Here is a 22,030-nt window from a genome sequence, read left to right as displayed (position 1 = left end):
TTGGATTGAACTTGGAAATGGTACTTCCCTTTTATACCAGCCTCCTCCACAAACATCTCATAAAAACTATTTACACACACACACACACACACACGAGCAGGAATGCTGGCTGATATCTAATTATGAGAACTTAAAATGTACAAAAGAAGTCCTATGAAACAACATGGTTGTTCACACAAGGGGAAGTGAGGCATTACGTATTGAGCACAGACAGGCAAGACAGCTGCAACCTTCAGTTTGTAGTAAGGCAGTTTCAGTTCAGTATTGTCAATCACATTCAATCTCATCACACATTATCACTATTCTTTCTATGCACCTTCCAGAATAACTGACATTTGACAACCAGGGCTTTAAAGAAAAAGAAAAAGAAAAAACAGCCAGGAGGTATGTGTGTGGTACAACATCAGGGAAGGATGTCACAAAAGATTATGATGGCCATAGACGGTAAAACCACTAACTGGCATTTCACCCACTCGTTCCTGTCTAATGGCTGCATTCCGCCCACATTGTGCTCTGGTGAAATGCTGAAAAGGAAAAATCTATGTGCTGAGTAACACATCATAAAGTTCCTTGCACCTGCAGGGCCTACGTAAGTTTTGCTGAAAGTCTGCAGCTGCATGGATGAGAGAGACATACAAGATACTGATCTTGAATTATATTTCAAGATATCATAATGCCTTTGGCATAAAACTTATTGCAAAAATACAGTTTACACCCACTCCGTCAGCATTCAGACAGGTTGATTACTTACCAAATATAGATCCACGCATTAAAGTTTGTGCAGTAACTACACACACCAACCTATAAAGATTCTCTCTCAATTTGTACCCAGCTGGGAAAAGCTTGGTAACAAACAGGTATTCATACTAACCAATCACAAGCAAGACGATGACCTCATCTGTTGCTTAATTGCAAGGGACCAGTGGAAAATTCCAACATTTAAAAAAAAAGAAAACAGAGAAATAAGGACAGACAGACAGATACGGTATATATATATATATATATATATATATATATATATATATATATATATATATATATATACACTCTAATAAATGCTGGGTTGTTTTAACCCAATTTTAGGTAAAATATGGACAAACCCAAACTTTGTGTTAAAAATGTCATTTAAAATGTTAACCCAATTACTGGGTTTGTCAATATTTGATCCAAATTTGGGTTGAAATAACCCAGCATTTTTTTGAGTGTATATAGATAGATTTTCATTGAAACATTGTTTTAAGGAAATTCCTTCCCTTTCATCTTCCAGCAGAAGGATGTACCTGAGTTTTATATAGTCATTGTAGTAAGTTTGAATCTCCTAATGATAAAAAGTAATACAGCATTTCTGATGAACACGTCTGTAATTTGAATGAATTAAACTGGGACTCAACATTAAGAAAGAGCATGAAGACTGATGTGATGGCGTTTTCTCAGTTCCTGCTCTTCCTGTCCCCTGTGTGGCGCTGGACTTCATCAGCGGCATTTACATGCGTAACTTTCTTGCGCTTTTTAGTCTGCACAGCCACATGAAAACAACACACAAGATTCGATTATTGTTCACATAAAGTTATATTACCAGTTGTGTCTGAGTATGTCTTGCAGTGAATATCTGGCCACATACAGTAAATGTAGCCTAACAATATTTTTTTAAACAGTGCAGCTGAATACGGAATTTAAAGCTGAATAATACAAAATCGAGGTGACAGCAGGTGAACAAATACGAGAGAACGGTGAAGTTCAGATGTGGCTCTAAGATACTCACGATTTTAAGCAGTGCTTGAGCATTGATTCCCATTGATGTAGCCATAAGAGCCTCCACAACATGAAGCTGCTTCAGGCGAGTTTTCTCAAGATTGTCAATCTGAGTCTGCAGAGTCTCTGGAAGTCATAGTCATTACATAGGCTACACATTAACAAACAACAGTGTACCAGCAATATAAAATACAGTGCAACTGCTACATAAAATAGCTCAAATAATAATAAAATTGTAACTTATAGACTGATATACAGAAAAAAAGTTGTTTTGTCTAAACATGAATTCACTACATATTCAACATGTTAGTATTAACGCAAGTTAATTTAATCTATATTCTCTGAAAACAATGTAGGATATTAGTTATCTTTCAAAAAAATTCTTCTTAGCTAAATAATGTTTAGATATATATTATAAAACTGATTAAAAAAAAATATTTTTGCAGTGTACAAAATGCAATAGCACCTATCAGAGCATAGTGAACACTGGATAGTAGAGATGTGACAGAAGTATAAGCCCCATCAGACGTACCTGTAAATACACACAGACACACACACCCTGACTGTTACTTTAAAAATACACAAACTATTATCTTCAGGTTATCAATAAATATCATGCGAAAAACTCAAACTCACGCTTAATAATGCAAGCGAAGAATGACTCTCTAGCCTTTAGCAGTCCACAAGCAGTATCCTGTGAATTCTGGGGCATAAAGAGGAATTTCAGCCCTCCTCGTTCATCACACAGGTCTATGAGCTCTGAAACACACACACACACACACACACACACACACACACACACACAGTCTCTTAAGGTATATTGTTTCAAACACGTGTAATAACTGTCATATAATACGTGTTTACGGTCTCTATACAACATTTTAGCTCGCACAGAAGCGCAGAGACGCGTTAGGGAGGAGGACAGTGTTAATGACAGTGGTAATGAGCACTCCATTAGTGATGGGCTGATCCGGGGTAATGTCCCTTACTACATGCCACAGATGTAATCGGACACCGTTGTAGGAGTATGTGCTAAGAGAGAGTGTGAAATATTAACGCCTGAGATCCGTGACCTCCTGCACAGAGGTCACGCCGAGTTTGAAAGAGCACGCTGGGCTCAGCTAACCTCCTCTGACCTGAGATCTCTAGAGTATGTCAAGTACAGCCAGTTTAACCTACTCTCAGATACTCTTAGGGGGGAAAAGGCATTTCTTTGACGTGGAATATTCACAACAAAAGCACAGCTCTGGAATGACTGAAAGTATCTTCAGATTTTGTACGATTCTGTTCAATGAAAGTGCCTGAAACTGGGAAAAAAGTACATATAGTTTGACCGATTATGCATTTTGATTATCCACATATTCTTGATGTACGAGAGAAAGCATGGAGAGAGCTGTACATACCTGACTCAGCAAGTCGCAACCTAGTTTTCATGTATTGCATGAGGACAGCAACTGTACAATTGGTGTTGACCAGGAACTGGTCATTATCTAAATACACAAACATCACATTGATCAGCTCTTTGACAATTACATAAACCGACCAAATAGAGAAATAAAACAATTTGTGTAGATAGAAATCAAATTTTGTAAGTTACTAAGCAATATATAGATCTAAAACAAACATCAATGCATTTATTGCATTGATATTTAAACAAGTTGATTAATAATTGTGATCCTTACCTCCATGTTTAATGTAAATAAACATTGTGGCAGAAAATAACTTGGAACCTCAGTCTACTGTTCAGTTTTAAAGATGCTGCCTGCTGTAACTTAGCTGTGCTAACAAATTAGTGACACAGCAGCAGACAGAGAGTAACATAATCATCAAGACTGTGATGTCACAATGACATGGAATCAGAGTAAGATTAGGGAAAACATTCAAACTAGGGCAAGGAAAAACAACAATAGCATAATATGAATAATCAAAAGTTTTTATTACATATCTGTTCAACATGTTACCAAACTTAAAAGGCACTTTTATTAAATATTATATGCATACCCAACCAATAAAAGCTATCACATAAGTAGATTTGAATGGATTTAGTAATATCTTTTTGTAACTGCTTTTCTCAGAACTAACTTAACTTTTCTCTGCCATTTTTGCGATGATTTTTAGGTAACTGGTCCCAATTCTTAGTGGATTTATGAAGTCGGTTTGCTTCAAGTTCACCGTTAGAAAGTGTACAAATACCTGTAGTCTTAACTTGAAACAATACATATAGTTTTAGAATGAAAAACCTAAAAATACCCTATTTCAAATAAGTGTTGTTTTTTAAACTATTTTATTCACCCAAAAAAAAAGTATCAGTTTTCACAAAAATATTAAGCAGCACAATAGTTTTTAACACTAAATCAGCATGATTTCTGAAGGATCATGTGACACTGAAAACTGGAAGAATGATGCTAAGAATTCAGCTTTGCCATCACAAGAATACATTTTATTTGAAAATAAATTAAAATAGAGAACAGTTATTTTAAATTGTAATAATACTTCACAATATTAACTCTACATAAAATGAGATACAATGGTAAAAAGTAAATGTGCAAAAGAAAACGGACATTAAAATGTAGCTTGTGAACATGTATACAGTAAGAATGAGAAGACCTCTTCTTTGTCTGTTTTTAAAACCCGACTTAAAACCCATCTTTTCTCTGTGGCCTTTGACACCTAGCAAGATGTCTATTTTATTTACCATTTTTTCCTGATTTTGATTGCCTTTATTGCGTGGCTAATGTTTGTACTCATGTTTATGTGTATGTGTATGTTTATGTCGTTTCATTTTATTTTTGTTGTATGTAATTGTGTGCCTTATGTGATTATATTTATTCTGTACAGCACTTTGGTGAACTTTGGTTGTTTAAAAGTGCTTAACAAATAAAGTTGGATTGGATGACAGTACAGGTGAATGGCGTATGAGCTCTGCTATTCTGCAGGCTCTTCTTCAGTGCTCGGTTCATCACACTTGTCAGTTTGAGAAGCGGGACTGGCCACAGGTGTGGGACCGGCGTCACAAGGGGACGTTACCTCACACACATCGCAGGACAGCTCTGTGTAGTCTGGCTCAAAAGCTTCCTTCAGCTCTCTGGAGATGTGAACCCAGCTCTGAGAAGAAATTGAGAGGGTTTCAAAGCACATTTACTCATGATTTACTCACAGAAATACAGCACAGCACAAGGTTGAATACCTCAACATTTCCATCATGTTTATGGAACAAATCCTGTAGGTTCTTGCTAGGGTCAGGCACAACTGGAAGTAAGATGATTCTTTTCCTATATAATATGGATACATTTTTTTTTTTAATTACATTATATTTTTTAACACAATAAAAAAAAACTTCACTTACATTTACTAATATATAAATAGGATATAAAGTATTAGTATAAATTGTTAAAAAATCATAAGATAGATTAATATTTTAGATAGATAGACACTGAGTGAAATGTCTTAAACATCCCTCACCTCTCACAATAGCACAACAACAAACCCAGCAACAACAGCAGAAAGACTGACAGAATACCATACAACCACTGCCACCAGCCTTGTTTGCTGATGTTCTCTAGAAAACAGAGAAGCATGATTGGAAAATATAAGACGGCAAATGAGAGCAAATCAATCCCTCGCTGGCCCACCTGCACTGCCCCACTCCACCGGAGCGCTCCAGTCACTCCAGAAATCTGAAGGACTACAGTCTTCAGCAACAGAGCTCCGGACTTGGAAAACATAGTGCTTGTTCTGTGAGACCTGAGAGAGACTGTATGACTTTTCTATCACGTTTGACAACTAGGAGAAAAAGAGAGATGAAGATGAGACAGTTGGTAGAATGAATGTAAAATGGTCATAATATCGTATCGTCTCACCTGGTTTGCGTCTTTCTGGTTGCTTAGAATGCGCACCATATAGACTACACACTTTTTTGAGAGGGGGGCACTGCTGTCCCACTGTAGTAAAAGTGTGCTGTTGTGCTCATTCCACATCACTGACAGGTTATAGGGTGGATTTAGCAGCACTAAACAAATATATGTGCAATAACAAACAAGTGAGTCGTTAGTTTGGAGGGAATCAGTTATGTCAGAAAATTTACAATAGACTAATATAATACATAAAGGGATAGAGTCATTATAACAAAATAAATCCTTTATGAGGATCTATATATATATTCATGGATAATAACCAAATAAATAAAAAGTGGAATTGAAATATTGATTTGAGTTGAAATTGAATTATTGAAATTATATGAAGAAAGAGACTGTGGAGTGATATGAGAGATATAGTAACTAGCACAGCTGAAATATGTTCCCTGGCACAAAAGCCTAAAGATTGTTGGTCAGTCATGATGGAAAAAATATTTGGCAAAAGAATGCTATGATTGCCCAGTCAGAAGCAAGAAATACAGGGAGAAATAAAAAGATTTTCAGATTACTAGAGGGTGAAGAAATGATGTATATTAATAATATACACTACCGTTCAAAAGTTTGGGGTTGGTACGGGTTTTTTTTGTCTTCGAAAGAAGTCGCTTATGCTCACCAAAGTTGTTTTAATAGTAATTTTTTTTTTATGAAATATTATTATAATTTAAAATAACTGTTTTCTATTTTAACATATTTCAAAAAGGCCATTTATTCCTGTGATGCAAAGGTGAATTTTCACATGATCCTTCATAAATCATTCTAAAATGCTGGTTTGCTGCTCAACAAACATTTCGTATTATTATCAATGTGGAGAAATGTTGTGCTGCTTAATATTTATAGAAACTGATACAATTTTTTCAGGCTTCTTTGAAATTTCAAAAGAACACCACTTAGAAATCTTTTATAACATTATAAATGTCTTTACTGTCACTTTTGAACGGTAGTCTAGATTCACATGTATTTTTTGACACACCATTAATACATTGCAAATCTTTTTGTTTTCTTACCATTTCTCTGGAGGGAATCAAAATGTGTTATAATAGTGTGGTTTCCTTCAGTGAATACAGTTGTTTTAAATGTTGTAAACCTCTGCTCGGGTCTTTTGAGAAGAATTCTGCAGCCTATAGTGTAATTGTGCTCCAAGACGTATTCTGTACAGTCATGGGAGGCGTCATTTATAAATCTGACAAAGTAAATATAAAATCGAATATTATTTCTCACTTATCAATTATTACCACAAAACAATATTCAACATACAGCATGTCACAATAATGTATTTACACCATTCAAAAGTTTGGGGTCGGTACGATTTTAAATACTTTTAAAAGAATTCTCTTCTGCTAACCATGGCTGCGCTTATTTGATTAAAAATACAACAAAAATCAGTTATAGTATTAATATTATTCCAGTGTAAATCAGCTGTTTTCTGTGCGAATATATAGTAAAGTGTAATTTATTTGATGTGATCAAAGCTGAATTTTCAGCATCACCAGTGTCAGTGTCTTCAGTGTCAAATGATCCTTCACAAATCAGTATAATATGAGGATTTGATGCTCAAGAAACATTTATTATTATTATCAATGTTGAAACAGTTGTTGGTCTGTCAGTTGTACAGTTTTTTTTTTTTTTTTAGGATTCTTTGATGAATAGGAAGTTCAAAAGAACAGCATTTGTTTGAAATAGAATCTTTTGTAACATTATAAATGTCTTTACTGTCCTTGATAAATAAAAGTATTGATTTCTTTCCTCCAAAAAATAAAAATAAAATTCTCACTGACCCCAAACTTTTGAACGGTAGTGTACATAGATGTATTCATGAATATGAGTAAGATGGGTTGTGGGAGACTTACCCACTGCTGAAGGTGTAGTTTGCTGTTGATGTGTTTGGGTGCCAGATGCACTCCACATACTCGAGGTTGATGATCTTACACTGCACACCTACATGGGCCAACATGTTACCAAAAATATCCATGTAACAATTCACAAATAAAAAAAAATTTATTACTTTTTTTTGGTCTTGAACTCTTTATTGTCGAACCGTTTCCAGTAACCCACACAGAGAGAATGCTAATCAGTCTCAGAATCACAAACCTCAAGAGCATCATCATAATCATACACACAAAAATGACATCCAAAAGAAAAACCGTGGAAATCCCCACTGAAACCACCCAAACATAGCTCTCAAACTTTTTGTCTTTTAGAAGACAAAAACTAAAAGCAAACGAACAATCAGAACCCTTTTTTACAAACAGTATATTTCAGTGAAGTTTACATTCCCAAACTTGTGATAATAACTCATAAAGGTTTGTGTACCTTTGTAATGCCATTAACCACAAAAACGCTGTGCAGTACAATGTTGTGTGTAATTATATACTTACTCAGAGCAGCTGCTGAACAGCATCGTTGAAAGGACAAAATTAAGAACAGAAGCCCAAAATATAGTCTTGATGTGTGAATGTAAGTCATGCTCTCCTCTAAGCGTCAGAGCAACAAATGAGTACGGTCTGATACTACACAGGATGTTCATTACAGCAGGTTTCCTTGACAGCTTCCGGTTCTTCAAGTATAATATCTTGATAGACAATAGAAGTCATGAGGGGAAAAAATAGATATAATAAAATGTATTCAATATTTTATTAGTAATTACAGTGATCTGAAATTTTATAATAATAATAATAATGTTTTATTAATCCAAATAACATCTTTTTCAGTTTTAACAATTTACTTTTTTATATTTTAACACAAATAACTAGCCAAAAAAGACCGAACATTTTAATACAGCTGCATTTGACTCTCACCACTATGGTGTCTGTACTATTATTATTCAACCCTTCAGTGCATATATCATCAAAGGTCAGTTATTAGTTTGGTAAAAAACAGTTCTTCTCAACCATTAGACTCCCGAGGGTCCAGTGCAGGTATTTCCGTTAAAACAGGTTCATCCTCAGCCCAAATTGGCATGGGTAATTGGCACAGCTCAAGAGACGGTGCTTAAACAAGTCCGACGGCTTTATCTAAAAAGTTGGCAAAGTTCTGAGGTTGACCAGGCACATAGGTTGACAAAGCAGACAGATCCATATCCCTCAAGGTCTGAGGCAGGGTACTGTGATAATGGGTTAAAAAAACACGAACATTGACATTTGCGTCAGCACATCAAATGTAACCATAACAATATTAATATTAACCACTAAAATGGTTGAAAAAGTGAGCGACTTCTCATATAAAACAAACCTGCAAGTGCAGTAGATAAGATGTGACTCTGCCTGCAGCTGCTTTGCGAGCTCCAGCTGATGATTGTCCATTAATTTATCATTGACCACAACGAGGAGAGGTTTATTTGCTCCGAGTGCTTCCAAACAGCTTCCTGCTCCTAATGGGGATAGAGCCGATATAAACTCATTTCTAATCTGGGGTATAACTTTTTGTTATTTAGGTAATTATGAAGTCCACAACTAATTATATTACATTAGATGAGGGGTTTGTAATCTTTAAGATGCCATGGACCCCTAAATATGTTCATCCTTGTGCGAGGGACCCCCACCCACAAAATTTAAAAGCATCTATACATTTTCAAGTATAAAGACGTAAATGAAAAATGTATATTATAATTAATCCATTCATTTTTTTATTTTAATTCAATTCTTAATTTACTATAATCAATGTTTGATTTAGTTTAATCTTATTCTTCGTTATTATTTATTTTTACAGTTTGTCTCATGGAATTCTGATCTTGATGATGTTACTGATCTGATGGTTGGTATAAAGTGTTTCCTTAATTTGCTTGCCCCAAAAAGAATAAACCTCATTTATGTTTTAACTAAACTGTATTTTAGAGTCGTGTTTGGGGCACAGGGAGCTTTAACCCACCAGCATGACTGATGACCAGGTCTGAGTGTCTCATGTCCTCAGCGATTGAGTCTTTGAAGCGAAACACTTGTAGTGTCAGTCCAGGACAGCTGTCTGGATCAGGCACAACTGAACCTCTGCCAACCTGAAGCACCATGTCTGTGTAGCCACGGTGAATGAATGCCTTCATTCAGAAACATAAACAGGACATACGTGTTTTTTTATCACGGATTATTGCAAATAAAACTGACGCACAGGTAACTGTTACCGAAACTCATTTGTGTCATTCAGTTTACGGTTTCCGTCATGCAGCTCACTATTTATGAATGGTATTATTACCTTTACAGATTCATCTGAAGTCACAGTGCCAATAAGATCATCAAAACTTGTTGTCCCGACAGTTACAAATACAGTTTTCATTGTATAAGTGTGACAGGCTTTACTAAATGTAACAGAAAACAGGCTCGGAAAAAAATGAAACCAGAAATCGTGAAGAAAATATAAACATACAGATTCTCTTCACCCTTCAAAATAAAAGTCCGACTGGTTTATAATTGCACTACTTGTCATAGTTATCTCAAAGTATTTACATTTAGCCTTGTCAAAGGTGATTTGTCTCTAAAATGATTTTTTTTTTTAAAATAAAGTATTAGAAAGTATATATGGGTATGCTTGAAGAAAGCAAACAAACAATAATAAAAAATAAAAACTTACTTTGCATGGCCCATTACTGTTATAGTAATTTTTTTTAATAGAAATATGTCCCTAAAACAGATGCATATAAAATGTAGAGCTCAAAAGGTACTGCCTAACACCAATGACCAGGGCCGTAGCTAGAGGATTCGGGGCCCCCTGAAAAAATATTGATGTGGGCCCCCACCACCCTCCACCAATATCATATACTGTACAATAGATGAACATGGAGGCCCACATAACAGAAGATGGTGATGTTGTTGTAAAACCTTTATTTTAAAAGTTAAATGTTTATTTAAAAATTACAACTAATAAAAACTAACAAAAAGCAAGAAATTGTTAAATAATAATAAAACCAATTTTTTAAAAAGTAATAAATTGTTTCCCAATCAGTCTGTTATAATTCATAAATCAAAAAGTAAACATTTAGAAATTGACAAGAATGCAGTCTAATTAAAAAAATAAAACCATTCATTGTCTTATTATTAAATAAAGCGAATACATTTATTCATCCAAGTGCAGTGTGTTGTATTCGTGTTTTCTCGATGTTTTAAATATCATCAGCCGGCAGGTCAGATGCATAATGCAATGCGTCGTGACTCGTGTAATTTTTTTAAAACTCTATTTACAATAGTGTAAAAAGACAGGAATTTAGACCACGTAATCATTCGGTCGATTGTGGCGCACACCGATAATAAAAAATGACTGTACACGCCACGGCAGACTTTAGATGGAAGTTTTCTAATTCCCAGCGAAATAACAATATATAACCGGTCTTTAAGAACGTCTTGATCGACTGGGATACAACCACTCTCCTTGCCTCCCTCTCCGTCTTTTCCTGGCATTTCTGGTTCCTGATTTATGTTTTCTTTTTTCCCCGACATTTTGAGAGGGGGTAAAATCTCTGCGTGGCAGGGGGAGCTGCCACTCGACCGGCCACGGAATTATGCGCCTGCCACTGCGTTATATGCGCCTGCCACCCGACCGGCCACGGATATATGCGCCTGCCACTCGACCAGTCACAGATATATGCGCCGGCCACTCGAACTTACACAATATGTAAGATAGGTTTTCAAACCAAATGCAGCGCATAACCCCTGAATCCAGCGGGAGACAGAACGGTACGCACTATAGGTCAATATTCACCATTAACCAAACGCTTTTCGCCTGCCTTACAACTACTGTAAGCTACTCGCTTTTTTTTAAATGAGCACCAATCTCGTGACATAGACTTATGCGCCTGCCTTAAAATCTCTCACTGTTTTAATATACCAGACGAACCCACAGGCAGTGCAATACTTATCTTATTTATGTCTAATTGTTTCTCTTTTTTATTCGCTCTTTTTGCCCATAGAGAGCGCGTCTCTTGGCTCCCGCCTGGACTACTAAAGCGTCACACCAGCCAAACGATCTCTCTCTGTATACACCTATCAGACACTCACACGAGAACATGCATACAGTGTAAAACAGATCTTATCTACCTATTTATCATCTGATCTTATATTTTATTCGCTCTTTTTATGCGTATCGTAGTGCGCTCGCGTGGCTCTATTAAGCGTCGCTCCAGCCATACCCGCCACACGATCTCTCACTGTTTACACCTATCAGACACTCCTAATGGTACATGAGAGCACACATACAGTGCAATACAGATCTTATCTACCTATTTATCATCTGATCTTAAATTTTATTCGCTCTTTTTATGCGTATCGTAGTGTGCTCGCGTGGCTCTAAGCGTCGCTCCAGCCATACCCGCCACACGATCTCTCACTGTTTACACCTATCAGACACTCCTAATGGTACATGAGAGCACACATACAGTGCAATACAGATATTATCTACCTATTTATCATCTGATCTTATGCGCTCTTTTTATGCGTATCGTAGTGTGCTCGCGTGGCTCTTTAAAGCGTCGCTCCAGCCATACCCGCCACACGATCTCTCACTGTTTACACCTAACAGACACTCCTAATGGTACATGAGAGCACACATACAGTGCAATAGAGATATTATCTACCTATTTATCATCTGATCTTATATTTTATTCGCTCTTTTTATGCGTATCGTAGTGCGCTCGCGTGGCTCTTTTAAGCGTCGCTCCAGCCATACCCGCCACACGATCTCTCACTGTTTACACCTATCAGACACTCCTAATGGTACATGAGAGCACACATACAGTGCAATACAGATCTTATCTACCTATTTATCGTCTGATCTTATATTTTATTCGCTCTTTTTATGCGTATGGGAGTGCGCTCGCAAGGCTCTTTTAAGCGTCGCTCCAGCCATACCCGCCACACGATCTCTCACTGTTTACACCTATCAGACACTCCTAATGGCACATGAGAGCACACATACAGTGCAATACAGATATTATCTACCTATTTATCATCTGATCTTATATTTTATTCGCTCTTTTTATGCGTATCGTAGTGCGCTCGCGTGGCTCTTTTAAGCGTCGCTCCAGCCATACCCGCCACACGATCTCTCACTGTTTACACCTATCAGACACTGGTACATGAGAGCACACATACAGTGCAATACAGATATTATCTACCTATTTATCATCTGATCTTATATTTTATTCGCTCTTTTTATGCGTATCGTAGTGTGCTCGCGTGGCTCTTTTAAGCGTCGCTCCAGCCATACCCGCCACACGATCTCTCACTGTTTACACCTATCAGACACTCCTAATGGTACATGAGAGCACACATACAGTGCAATACAGATCTTATCTACACTGAAAAAAAAAGTGTGTTGGATTTACATGATTTGATAGTGTACATCGGTCCCACATGAACCAATTAAGTTACACAAACATAATTTATTCATGTAACTTCAACATCATGGAATTAAGTCATTTTAAGTTAACCAATTAAGTTGTTTCAAAGTGAATTTTAAAATGCTCCCTGATTGGGTGATTCAGGTATTCAAATTCTTATTCATTTATCCAATGAAGATTTAAATGTATTTTAGCATCACACAACTCACTTTCTAGTATATTGCAAGCATTTAGCTACCTATAGTACTTATTAGCATCCTAAATGCTAAGGTGTACATGCACCTTCAGCAACAGCAGTTGCTATAAGCATAGTTGAATCGGTCCACAGCCTAACCAAATGCTCCACTCTTCTCCACAATGGTAACCCACTGTAATTTAAATGGTTCTAATAATTCCAATGTAATTGAACATTAAACACAATTACACACTAACTTTTTCTCATTTTCTCAAAAAAATATAAAATAACACTTCATTTCAACATTTATTCTCTCGTAATTCAGACATATGCAAAGCATGCTGGGAATTAACATGCACCGCCCAGTTTCAGTTAATGCAACACAAATCATTCATGTAATCCAACACAAATGGATTAAGTAAACTTAAATTGTACATATATTTAAGCAGATTGGACACAATCAAATTAAGTTTGGACAAAATGTAAAGCAATTGTGTTGCTTAAGCTAATTTTAATTAAGCAATTTGAACAAGCAGCAAAAATCATTTTTTTCAGTGTACCTATTTATCGTCTGATCTTATATTTTATTCGCTCTTTTTATGCGTATGGGAGTGCGCTCGCAAGGCTCTTTTAAGCGTCGCTCCAGCCATACCCGCCACACGATCTCTAACTGTTTACACCTATCAGACACTCCTAATGGCACATGAGAGCACACATACAGTGCAATACAGATCTTATCTACCTATTTATCATCTGATCTTATATTTTATTCGCTCTTTTTATGCGTATCGTAGTGTGCTCGCGTGGCTCTATTAAAGGGATACTCCACTTTTTTTTGGAAATAGGCTAATTTTACAACTCCCCCAGAGTTAAACTGTTGAGTTTTACCGTTTTTGAATCCATTCAGCCGATCTCCGGTTCTGGCGGTACCACTTTTAGCATAGCTTAGCATACATCATTGGAGTGGACAAGACCAGCATTTCTAAAAAAAAAAATGCCCAAAGAGTTTCGATATTTTTCCTATTTACTTGACTCTTCTGTAGTTACATCGTGCACTAAGACCGACGGAAAATGTAAAGTTGCGATTTTCTAGGCTGATATGGCTATAGGAACTATACTCTCATTCCTGCGTAATAATCAAGAAACTTCACTGCCGTACCATGAGAGCAGCAGGCGTAATGATATGACGCAGCGCCTGAAAATAGTTCCGTTGTGTTGACGGAAGGTGGCCTATTTTTAGGCGCTGCGTCATATCACCACGCGAGCGCACTCCCATACGCATAAAAAGAGCGAATAAAATATAAGATCAGACGATAAATAGGTAGATAAGATCTGTATTGCACTGTATGTGTGCTCTCATGTACCAGTGTCTGATAGGTGTAAACAGTGAGAGATCGTGTGGCGGGTATGGCTGGAGCGACGCTTAAAAGAGCCACGCGAGCGCACTACGATACGCATAAAAAGAGCGAATAAAATATAAGATCAGATGATAAATAGGTAGATAATATCTGTATTGCACTGTATGTGTGCTCTCATGTGCCATTAGGAGTGTCTGATAGGTGTAAACAGTGAGAGATCGTGTGGCGGGTATGGCTGGAGCGACGCTTAAAAGAGCCTTGCGAGCGCACTCCCATACGCATAAAAAGAGCGAATAAAATATAAGATCAGACGATAAATAGGTAGATAAGATCTGTATTGCACTGTATGTGTGCTCTCATGTACCATTAAGAGTGTCTGATAGGTGTAAACAGTGAGAGATCGTGTGGCGGGTATGGCTGGAGCGACGCTTAAAAGAGCCACGCGAGCGCACTACGATACGCATAAAAAGAGCGAATAAAATATAAGATCAGATGATAAATAGGTAGATAATATCTGTATTGCACTGTATGTGTGCTCTCATGTACCATTAGGAGTGTCTGATAGGTGTAAACAGTGAGAGATCGTGTGGCGGGTATGGCTGGAGCGACGCTTAATAGAGCCACGCGAGCGCACTACCATACGCATAAAAAGAGCGAATAAAATATAAGATCAGATGATAAATAGGTAGATAATATCTCTATTGCACTGTATGTGTGCTCTCATGTACCATTAGGAGTGTCTGATAGGTGTAAACAGTGAGAGATCGTGTGGCGGGTATGGCTGGAGCGACGCTTAAAAGAGCCACGCGAGCACACTACGATACGCATAAAAAGAGCGAATAAAATATAAGATCAGATGATAAATAGGTAGATAAGATCTCTATTGCACTGTATGTGTGCTCTCATGTACCATTAGGAGTGTCTGATAGGTGTAAACAGTGAGAGATCGTGTGGCGGGTATGGCTGGAGCGACGCTTAAAAGAGCCACGCGAGCGCACTACGATACGCATAAAAAGAGCGAATAAAATATAAGATCAGATGATAAATAGGTAGATAATATCTGTATTGCACTGTATGTGTGCTCTCATGTACCATTAGGAGTGTCTGATAGGTGTAAACAGTGAGAGATCGTGTGGCGGGTATGGCTGGAGCGACGCTTAAAAGAGCCACGCGAGCGCACTACGATACGCATAAAAAGAGCGAATAAAATATAAGATCAGATGATAAATAGGTAGATAATATCTCTATTGCACTGTATGTGTGCTCTCATGTACCATTAGGAGTGTCTGATAGGTGTAAACAGTGAGAGATCGTGTGGCGGGTATGGCTGGAGCGACGCTTAAAAGAGCCACGCGAGCGCACTACGATACGCATAAAAAGAGCGAATAAAATATAAGATCAGATGATAAATAGGTAGATAATATCTATTGCACTGTATGTGTGCTCTCATGTACCATTAGGAGTGTCTGATAGGTGTAAACAGTGAGAGATCGTGTGGCGGGTATGGCTGGAGCGACGCTTAATAGAGCCACGCGAGCGCACTCCCATACGCATAAAAAGAGCGAATAAAATTTAAGATCAGATGATAAATAGGTAGATAAGATCTGTTTTACACTGTATGCATGTTCTCGTGTGAGTGTCTGATAGGTGTATACAGAGAGAGATCGTTTGGCTGGTGTGACGCTTTAGTAGTCCAGGCGGGAGCCAAGAGACGCGCTCTATATGGGCAAAAAGAGCGAATAAAAAAGAGATACAATTAGACATAAATAAGATAATTATTGCACTGCCTGTGGGTTCGTCTGGTATATTAAAACAGTGAGAGATTTTAAGGCAGGCGCATAAGTCTATGTCACGAGATTGGTGCTCATTTAAAAAAAAGCGAGTAGCTTACAGTAGTTGTAAGGCAGGCGAAAAGCGTTTGGTTAATGGTGAATATTGACCTATAGTGCATACCGTTCTGTCTCCCGCTGGCTTCAGGGGTTATGCGCTGCATTTGGTTTGAAAACCTATCTTACATATTGTGTAAGTTCGAGTGGCCGGCGCATATATCTGTGACTGGTCGAGTGGCAGGCGCATATATCCGTGGCCGGTCGGGTGGCAGGCGCATATAACGCAGTGGCAGGCGCATAATTCCGTGGCCGGTCGAGTGGCAGCTCCCCCTGCCACGCAGAGATTTTACCCCTACAGGACATTTTTCAGTCAGTCAGTCTCCTGCTCTTCCACCAAGTTCATCATTAACTTCAGGCTGCCGCCTCAACTCTGATTGGTTCTGTTCAGAGCTGGGGTGGGACTTACAATGTTATTGGGTCCATCTGATGTTTGTCACTGACTCTGACTGAATAATTAATAAATACTTTAGGTCGGACTAAACAATTTTTATGGAGGTAAGAGAAGCAGATATTTGGAAAAATATTTACCCAAATTGCACGTTTTTGTGGTTTTCATTTAAATCTCAGGCATACAACTAATATAAATATTAGAATTATTCATACAACAGGGGCCTAAATAGTATAACTGCTGGATTTTGTGGGGCCCCCTATAATTGTCACCACCTTTCACCCCACTAGCGACGGCCCTGCCAATGACTCACAAAATTATTTAAAAAAAAATTTATTCTCTAAATCTGGTGATAAAAGGACATTCAAATGACTCCTGAAGCCACTCTAGTGATGGAGTCACAGGCCTTTAACTCATATGTGCCTTTTGTCAAGTCATTCTGCCACAGATATCTAATTAAGCGCTGCACATGGTCACCATTCCAACAGGTTTCCCCATCTCCACACAGAATGTTGCAGCTGTTATAGTAGCCATTACTTTCTTGCCCATCTACCTGACCACAGGCCTTAAGTACAGACAGCGAAAGGGTGAACTGTGGTGATTTCACATGTGTTCAATTACTCAAAGGTTTTCTCTTTTTTGTATTTAATGCTGCATATAAAATACTTTCAAGACCCACATAACCAACAAGCAACCAGTGTCCTTCAAGCTCATCATGAGATCCCCAGATTTCAGACATTGGGTTTTCTACCACAATAAGACAGATTGTTAGAAACTGATAATGGCTGATTTCCAGGCAACTTAAAGGTCATTATCAAAAGCCTATTGTGAGGTATTGCATGCATCAATTTCAAGTTCTTTATTTAGTTGTTTCGGTTTAAATGTCTCAAAAATGTCATTGATTACCGACTTTGGCATTAGTCCATTTTATGTGTTTACAGTTTTAAGAGCAAAGAGTTATATTTACATTTCGGTGATGAATGACTATTAACATTAAAAGTTTCTATAGAAGCAGTGGTGGAAATGTGTGTCAAAAACAAAGATTACAAGAAAAGAAAGACAACACAGGTTTTAGACTGTAATCATTTAAGGCATCATCAATGCTGTACTTCAGAAACAACGCATACTGTAGTCACAAAAAGCCAAAACAGCCAAAAGAATATAAAAACGCAATATCCATCTATCTCGGTAATTAAAGACTTTAATAAATAGAGTATTAGGAGAGAAAGCATACATACCAGTAGTTTAAAAAAAATCAAAAGGGGGAAAAAAGAAAAGAAATGTTACATACTGAGGTCTCAAACCTGCATAATGGCTGTTACAGTTTAATAATTAGATATCAAACGTAATATGTTAAAAGAAAAAACAGGGGACATTTACAACAGAGCTTCTCCAGGGATATTATAGCCCTGAGCTGACCTGCTCGTCATAACTTTCCCCTATATACGAAAAATAGCTATTAATAACCCAAAAGTTTTCTGTGCTCCAATTCACAGACTGTTCTTATTTCCAGGTAACCAAAACATAACTTGAAGATATTGTATATGTGCTCTACAATCCAGACCCTGGAGGATTTGAGTTTTGAAGACCCTGCGATGATTTATTTCCGGGGCAGTAAAGTCAAGCCTCGGCCAGATGTCTTAAGTGTCAGAGTTCAAGGGGCTCAGTGGCACAGGTGTGGCTCAAAGGGTCATACGATCAGAGACTGGTTCAAAAGAGCGTCCGTCTGGATCATGTGTCTAAGGAACACAGAAATGAGAAATGTGCTGTGGTTACAAGAAATATAAACAACATTATATAGCATTATACGTCTAAACAATCCAATGGATTTTCTTTAGAATTTTACTTTCAAATAAATGTCATCTCTGTTTGAAGTAAGATCATCTTCGATCAGCAAAACCTGAGACTGTAAAAAACGGTTTACATAAAGACAACACTGAAACGCCACATCTCTCAGGAACACCATTTCCTGTTTTGCGACATCACTTTCCACTCAGGATGTTTGGATTTCCCCTTTCTTCACAAGGATTGTCCAGACAGCCCAGTCTCTTCATGCTTCATCTCACTGGTATTGGGATTAAGCAGTTTTGTTCTTCACGCCGCATTCTTGTGGTGATCCAATGATAATATATATATATATATATATATATATATACACATACATATTTATCCCTGGTCAGAATTATCACGACACAATTTTATGTAAAGATATTTCAAAGTATCAGTGAGCATTTATAAAAAAAATATATATCGATTTTTTTTTTTTTTTTTTTAAATCGGGCATCAATGACTCAATGAGATGTGAGTGCACTAGATAGCCTGAATGTTGGTTTGTTTACTCAAGGTCTTGCCTTCTCATACCTGGAGTGAAAGTAAGGCCGGGACGCGACGCTCACTGCACAACGCAGGCGGTGCAGCACTGCTCTTGCTTCTCGGGCAAAGTGGTGTAGTTCATCTGCCTTACAATCTCCGCGAACAGCTCATCAACCATGCTCTTGCTCTTGGCCGAGGTCTCTATGAAGGGACAGCCCCACTCTTGTGCAAGGGCACGTCCGTCAGAACCCGCGACCTCCCGCTCTGACTCCAGGTCCACCTTATTCCCCACCAAGATCAGAGGAACCTTCTCAAAGCGCTTCACACGGACGATCTGGTCCCGCATTGGTCTGATGTCCTGCGGAGCATGGAGATAACAGTGTTCATGGGAATGATTCCTCAAACAAAAGTATAAGATAACTAGTCCAAATTAGTTTTGTTTACAGAGAAATGAACACAGTCACGATGAAACGGAAGTAGCAACAGATCTTTTCTTCTGTATTGTGATACATTAAAGTGTAACAGATCATTAAAAAGGAAAAATGTAGAGTGAGGACTTGATACTGTCCATAGGTTGTTGACTGGACTTGGAGATATGGGCATTGCACTCTAAAGTGGAAACAGATGAATGCGAGCTTGAAGGGCGTGGTTTAAACGGACAAAATGATTGGAGAAGTCCTGGATACGCTTACCAGTCGTTTCACCAGAATATCCAGTAATGACATTTTGATTAAGCAATACTAGTTTTTTTTTTGTTTTTTTATGAAACATGCCCAGATGGATTTTTTTTTCACAGTAAGTGAAAACATGCATAAAAAATGTATAGGGTGAATATTAATTAATTGTATCCCAATTTTAATGGAGGGTCTGGTTAAGGTGTGGGCCTGATGACTTAAGTAACTTTTTCTACATTATATCTGGCTTTAAGTAGACATTTTATCATATTAACAAGATATTTTGTCTCCTTTTGTGTATTAAGATCTCATCCAATGTTGTTGCTATTTATATAGTTTGTATTTTATTCAATACAAAATGTAAAACAAAATGTTGTGAAAAATGTAAATGTTTGAGTTGGATAATAAATACATCCACATTTATGAAACAAATGGGTGTGTGTGAGATCACCTGGGATCAAGTCTCAACCTGTTGCATATGACACAACACTACTTCAACTTATGATTTTATGTCATCTACAGTTGGACATAATGGGTTTAGGTTTGGTAAACTTCTAAATCACAGAGGTTCCCATGCTATAGAGTGATTTTCTAACCTCGTTTGTGATATCACGCAAGTAGCAGTGGTAACTAAGAATATCCTAATCTAAACCTCAAGTGCCTATTTGCTGAACTAGTATAGCCAGATATGAGATGCAGCACTCACCTGAAAAGACTGCTGATTAACAAGACTGTAGACTAAAATGAAGCCTTGCCCATTTTTAATGTACAGATCTCGCATGGACGCAAACTGCTCTGTCCCAGCGGTGTCCAGGATCTCCAGCACCGAAGGGGACGAATCCACCTCGATCTCCTTCCTATAGAAGTCCTCAATGGTCGGGTCATATTTTTCTATGAATGTCCCGGTCACAAACTGGACCGTGAGTGCGGACTTGCCCACGCCGCCGCTGCCCAGCACAACCACCTTATACTCCTTCATTTGTTCTGATCCAGGCTTAAGCTACAGCTAACTTTATCTGCTCAACAACGGCCATAAAAACATAAAAATACCACAGCACTTCTTATCTAAACGTTTTATGATCAAAACAAACACAGGAGGAGCACTTTTCTCGGGTTCGAAGAAATCAAAGACACGGATTCAAGAGGAGGAGTGTTTTCTCTGAGTGAATATCTAGTTAAATCCACAACGCCCCTCCATCTGCACTCTATCTCCATCGAGATCCGATCATCCGAGAGTTTGTTAGCCACAGAGGCGATATAAAACACAAGTATTGAGTGTAGTCGTGTCCATGTTTGGCGTCCGTGTGAATGGAGCGCTAACGTTACATGACTAGCGTTAGCTGGCTAGTGCTTCTCAAAGAGCGAGGCTGCATTCACACACAAACGGCCCTTTCCTGCTTTAATACCGCTTCTGAACGACGAATATAATAACCGTTTTCAGGTTTCTTGCTCTGGGATCAACTCATAGATGCCGTCTTGGAATCCTGCATTGCTTTCTCTTCTTGTGTCTCTTTCCCCCGGCCCGCCTCTGCATATCGGCCCAGACAACAGCAGCAGCGGCACCGTCCGCCCGGAGCTCCTCTCACACAGAAGCGTGAACGAACAGTTCTTCCAATTCGGATCTTTTCAGTGAATCGGTTCACGGAATGAGCGAATCGGACGGAATTGGGTCCGAGTAGTTCTCGTGAAAGGACATTTGGAACCAAGGATTTAGGATTTAACTGACAGACCGAAAGTTAATAGCCGAATAGCAGAAATGTTACAGACAACGTATTAAAAAACGTTTACTTGATTGTATGGTAATTTTATCAACACATAGTTGGTCTAGAATAGATAAATATGTTTTTTAAACGTGAAAAACGTTTCTTCCAACAGATATTAGTAGTAATTAATTAGTAGCAGGTAATTTGTTTTAAAATTACTATATTTTATACGCCGAATAATTACTGCAACAGACTGAAATGTCAAAGATGAAATAAAAACTCTTTTTAGTACAACTTCAGAACACGTTTATTGGGACGCCACTCAGAGGCGACGTTGTGACGCAATTACGTTACGTTTGACGCAAGGGGTTCGCAAAGTCGTTTTTCTGAACCGGTTCTATAAAATGAACTGTTCAAAAGAACCGATTCGCTGACATGAGGCGGGCCCCGCAGAGAAGCGCTTTTCTCTCTCACACCGCACACTGACCAATAAACATCCGCCGGAAATCACATCACTCTCACAATACAAAAGTATTAACACAGGCC

General features: G+C 38.0%; 4 protein-coding genes across 5 annotated transcripts; all 4 read right to left on the bottom strand.

The window, feature by feature from the left end:
* Window positions 1-1,326: 1,326 nt before the first annotated feature.
* Window positions 1,327-3,605, bottom strand: cunhxorf65 (chromosome unknown CXorf65 homolog). Its single transcript, XM_056244327.1, has 6 exons — window positions 3,435-3,605; window positions 3,156-3,242; window positions 2,389-2,511; window positions 2,219-2,284; window positions 1,763-1,878; window positions 1,327-1,514 (listed from the first exon to the last, which is right to left on the bottom strand). The coding sequence occupies exons 1-6, from the start codon at window positions 3,457-3,459 to the stop codon at window positions 1,431-1,433; spliced, it is 501 nt and encodes a 166-aa protein (XP_056100302.1). The 5' UTR covers window positions 3,460-3,605; the 3' UTR covers window positions 1,327-1,430.
* Window positions 3,606-4,608: 1,003 nt separating this feature from the next.
* il2rgb (interleukin 2 receptor, gamma b) lies at window positions 4,609-8,149 on the bottom strand. Its single transcript, XM_056244325.1, has 8 exons — window positions 8,042-8,149; window positions 7,514-7,601; window positions 6,671-6,846; window positions 5,613-5,761; window positions 5,385-5,535; window positions 5,215-5,311; window positions 4,940-5,024; window positions 4,609-4,857 (listed from the first exon to the last, which is right to left on the bottom strand). Exons 1-8 carry the CDS (start codon window positions 8,127-8,129, stop codon window positions 4,678-4,680), a joined length of 1,014 nt encoding a protein of 337 aa, XP_056100300.1. The 5' UTR covers window positions 8,130-8,149; the 3' UTR covers window positions 4,609-4,677.
* A 131-nt stretch (window positions 8,150-8,280) lies between these two features.
* zgc:92907 (uncharacterized protein LOC436733 homolog) lies at window positions 8,281-9,992 on the bottom strand. Its single transcript, XM_056244326.1, has 4 exons — window positions 9,849-9,992; window positions 9,531-9,693; window positions 8,895-9,033; window positions 8,281-8,766 (listed from the first exon to the last, which is right to left on the bottom strand). Exons 1-4 carry the CDS (start codon window positions 9,927-9,929, stop codon window positions 8,655-8,657), a joined length of 495 nt encoding a protein of 164 aa, XP_056100301.1. The 5' UTR covers window positions 9,930-9,992; the 3' UTR covers window positions 8,281-8,654.
* A 7,646-nt stretch (window positions 9,993-17,638) lies between these two features.
* Window positions 17,639-21,351, bottom strand: rap2c (RAP2C, member of RAS oncogene family). Of its 2 annotated transcripts, XM_056244320.1 has the most exons (3): window positions 20,488-21,350; window positions 19,156-19,465; window positions 17,639-18,533 (listed from the first exon to the last, which is right to left on the bottom strand). In XM_056244320.1, exons 1-2 carry the CDS (start codon window positions 20,758-20,760, stop codon window positions 19,187-19,189), a joined length of 552 nt encoding a protein of 183 aa, XP_056100295.1. In that variant the 5' UTR covers window positions 20,761-21,350; the 3' UTR covers window positions 17,639-18,533; window positions 19,156-19,186. The 2 variants fall into 2 exon arrangements, with proteins under 2 accessions (XP_056100295.1, XP_056100296.1); XM_056244321.1 differs by lacking the exon at window positions 17,639-18,533 and having other exon boundaries at window positions 19,150-19,465; window positions 20,488-21,351.
* Between the last annotated feature and the right edge of the window lie 679 nt (window positions 21,352-22,030).

This window comes from Rhinichthys klamathensis, unplaced genomic scaffold, assembly GCF_029890125.1.
Source record: "Rhinichthys klamathensis goyatoka isolate OS25496 unplaced genomic scaffold, OSU_Roscu_1.1 h1tg000960l_1, whole genome shotgun sequence".
NCBI classification, from domain to species: domain Eukaryota; kingdom Metazoa; phylum Chordata; class Actinopteri; order Cypriniformes; family Leuciscidae; genus Rhinichthys; species Rhinichthys klamathensis.
This window is presented reverse-complemented; position numbering and strand designations above follow the sequence as displayed.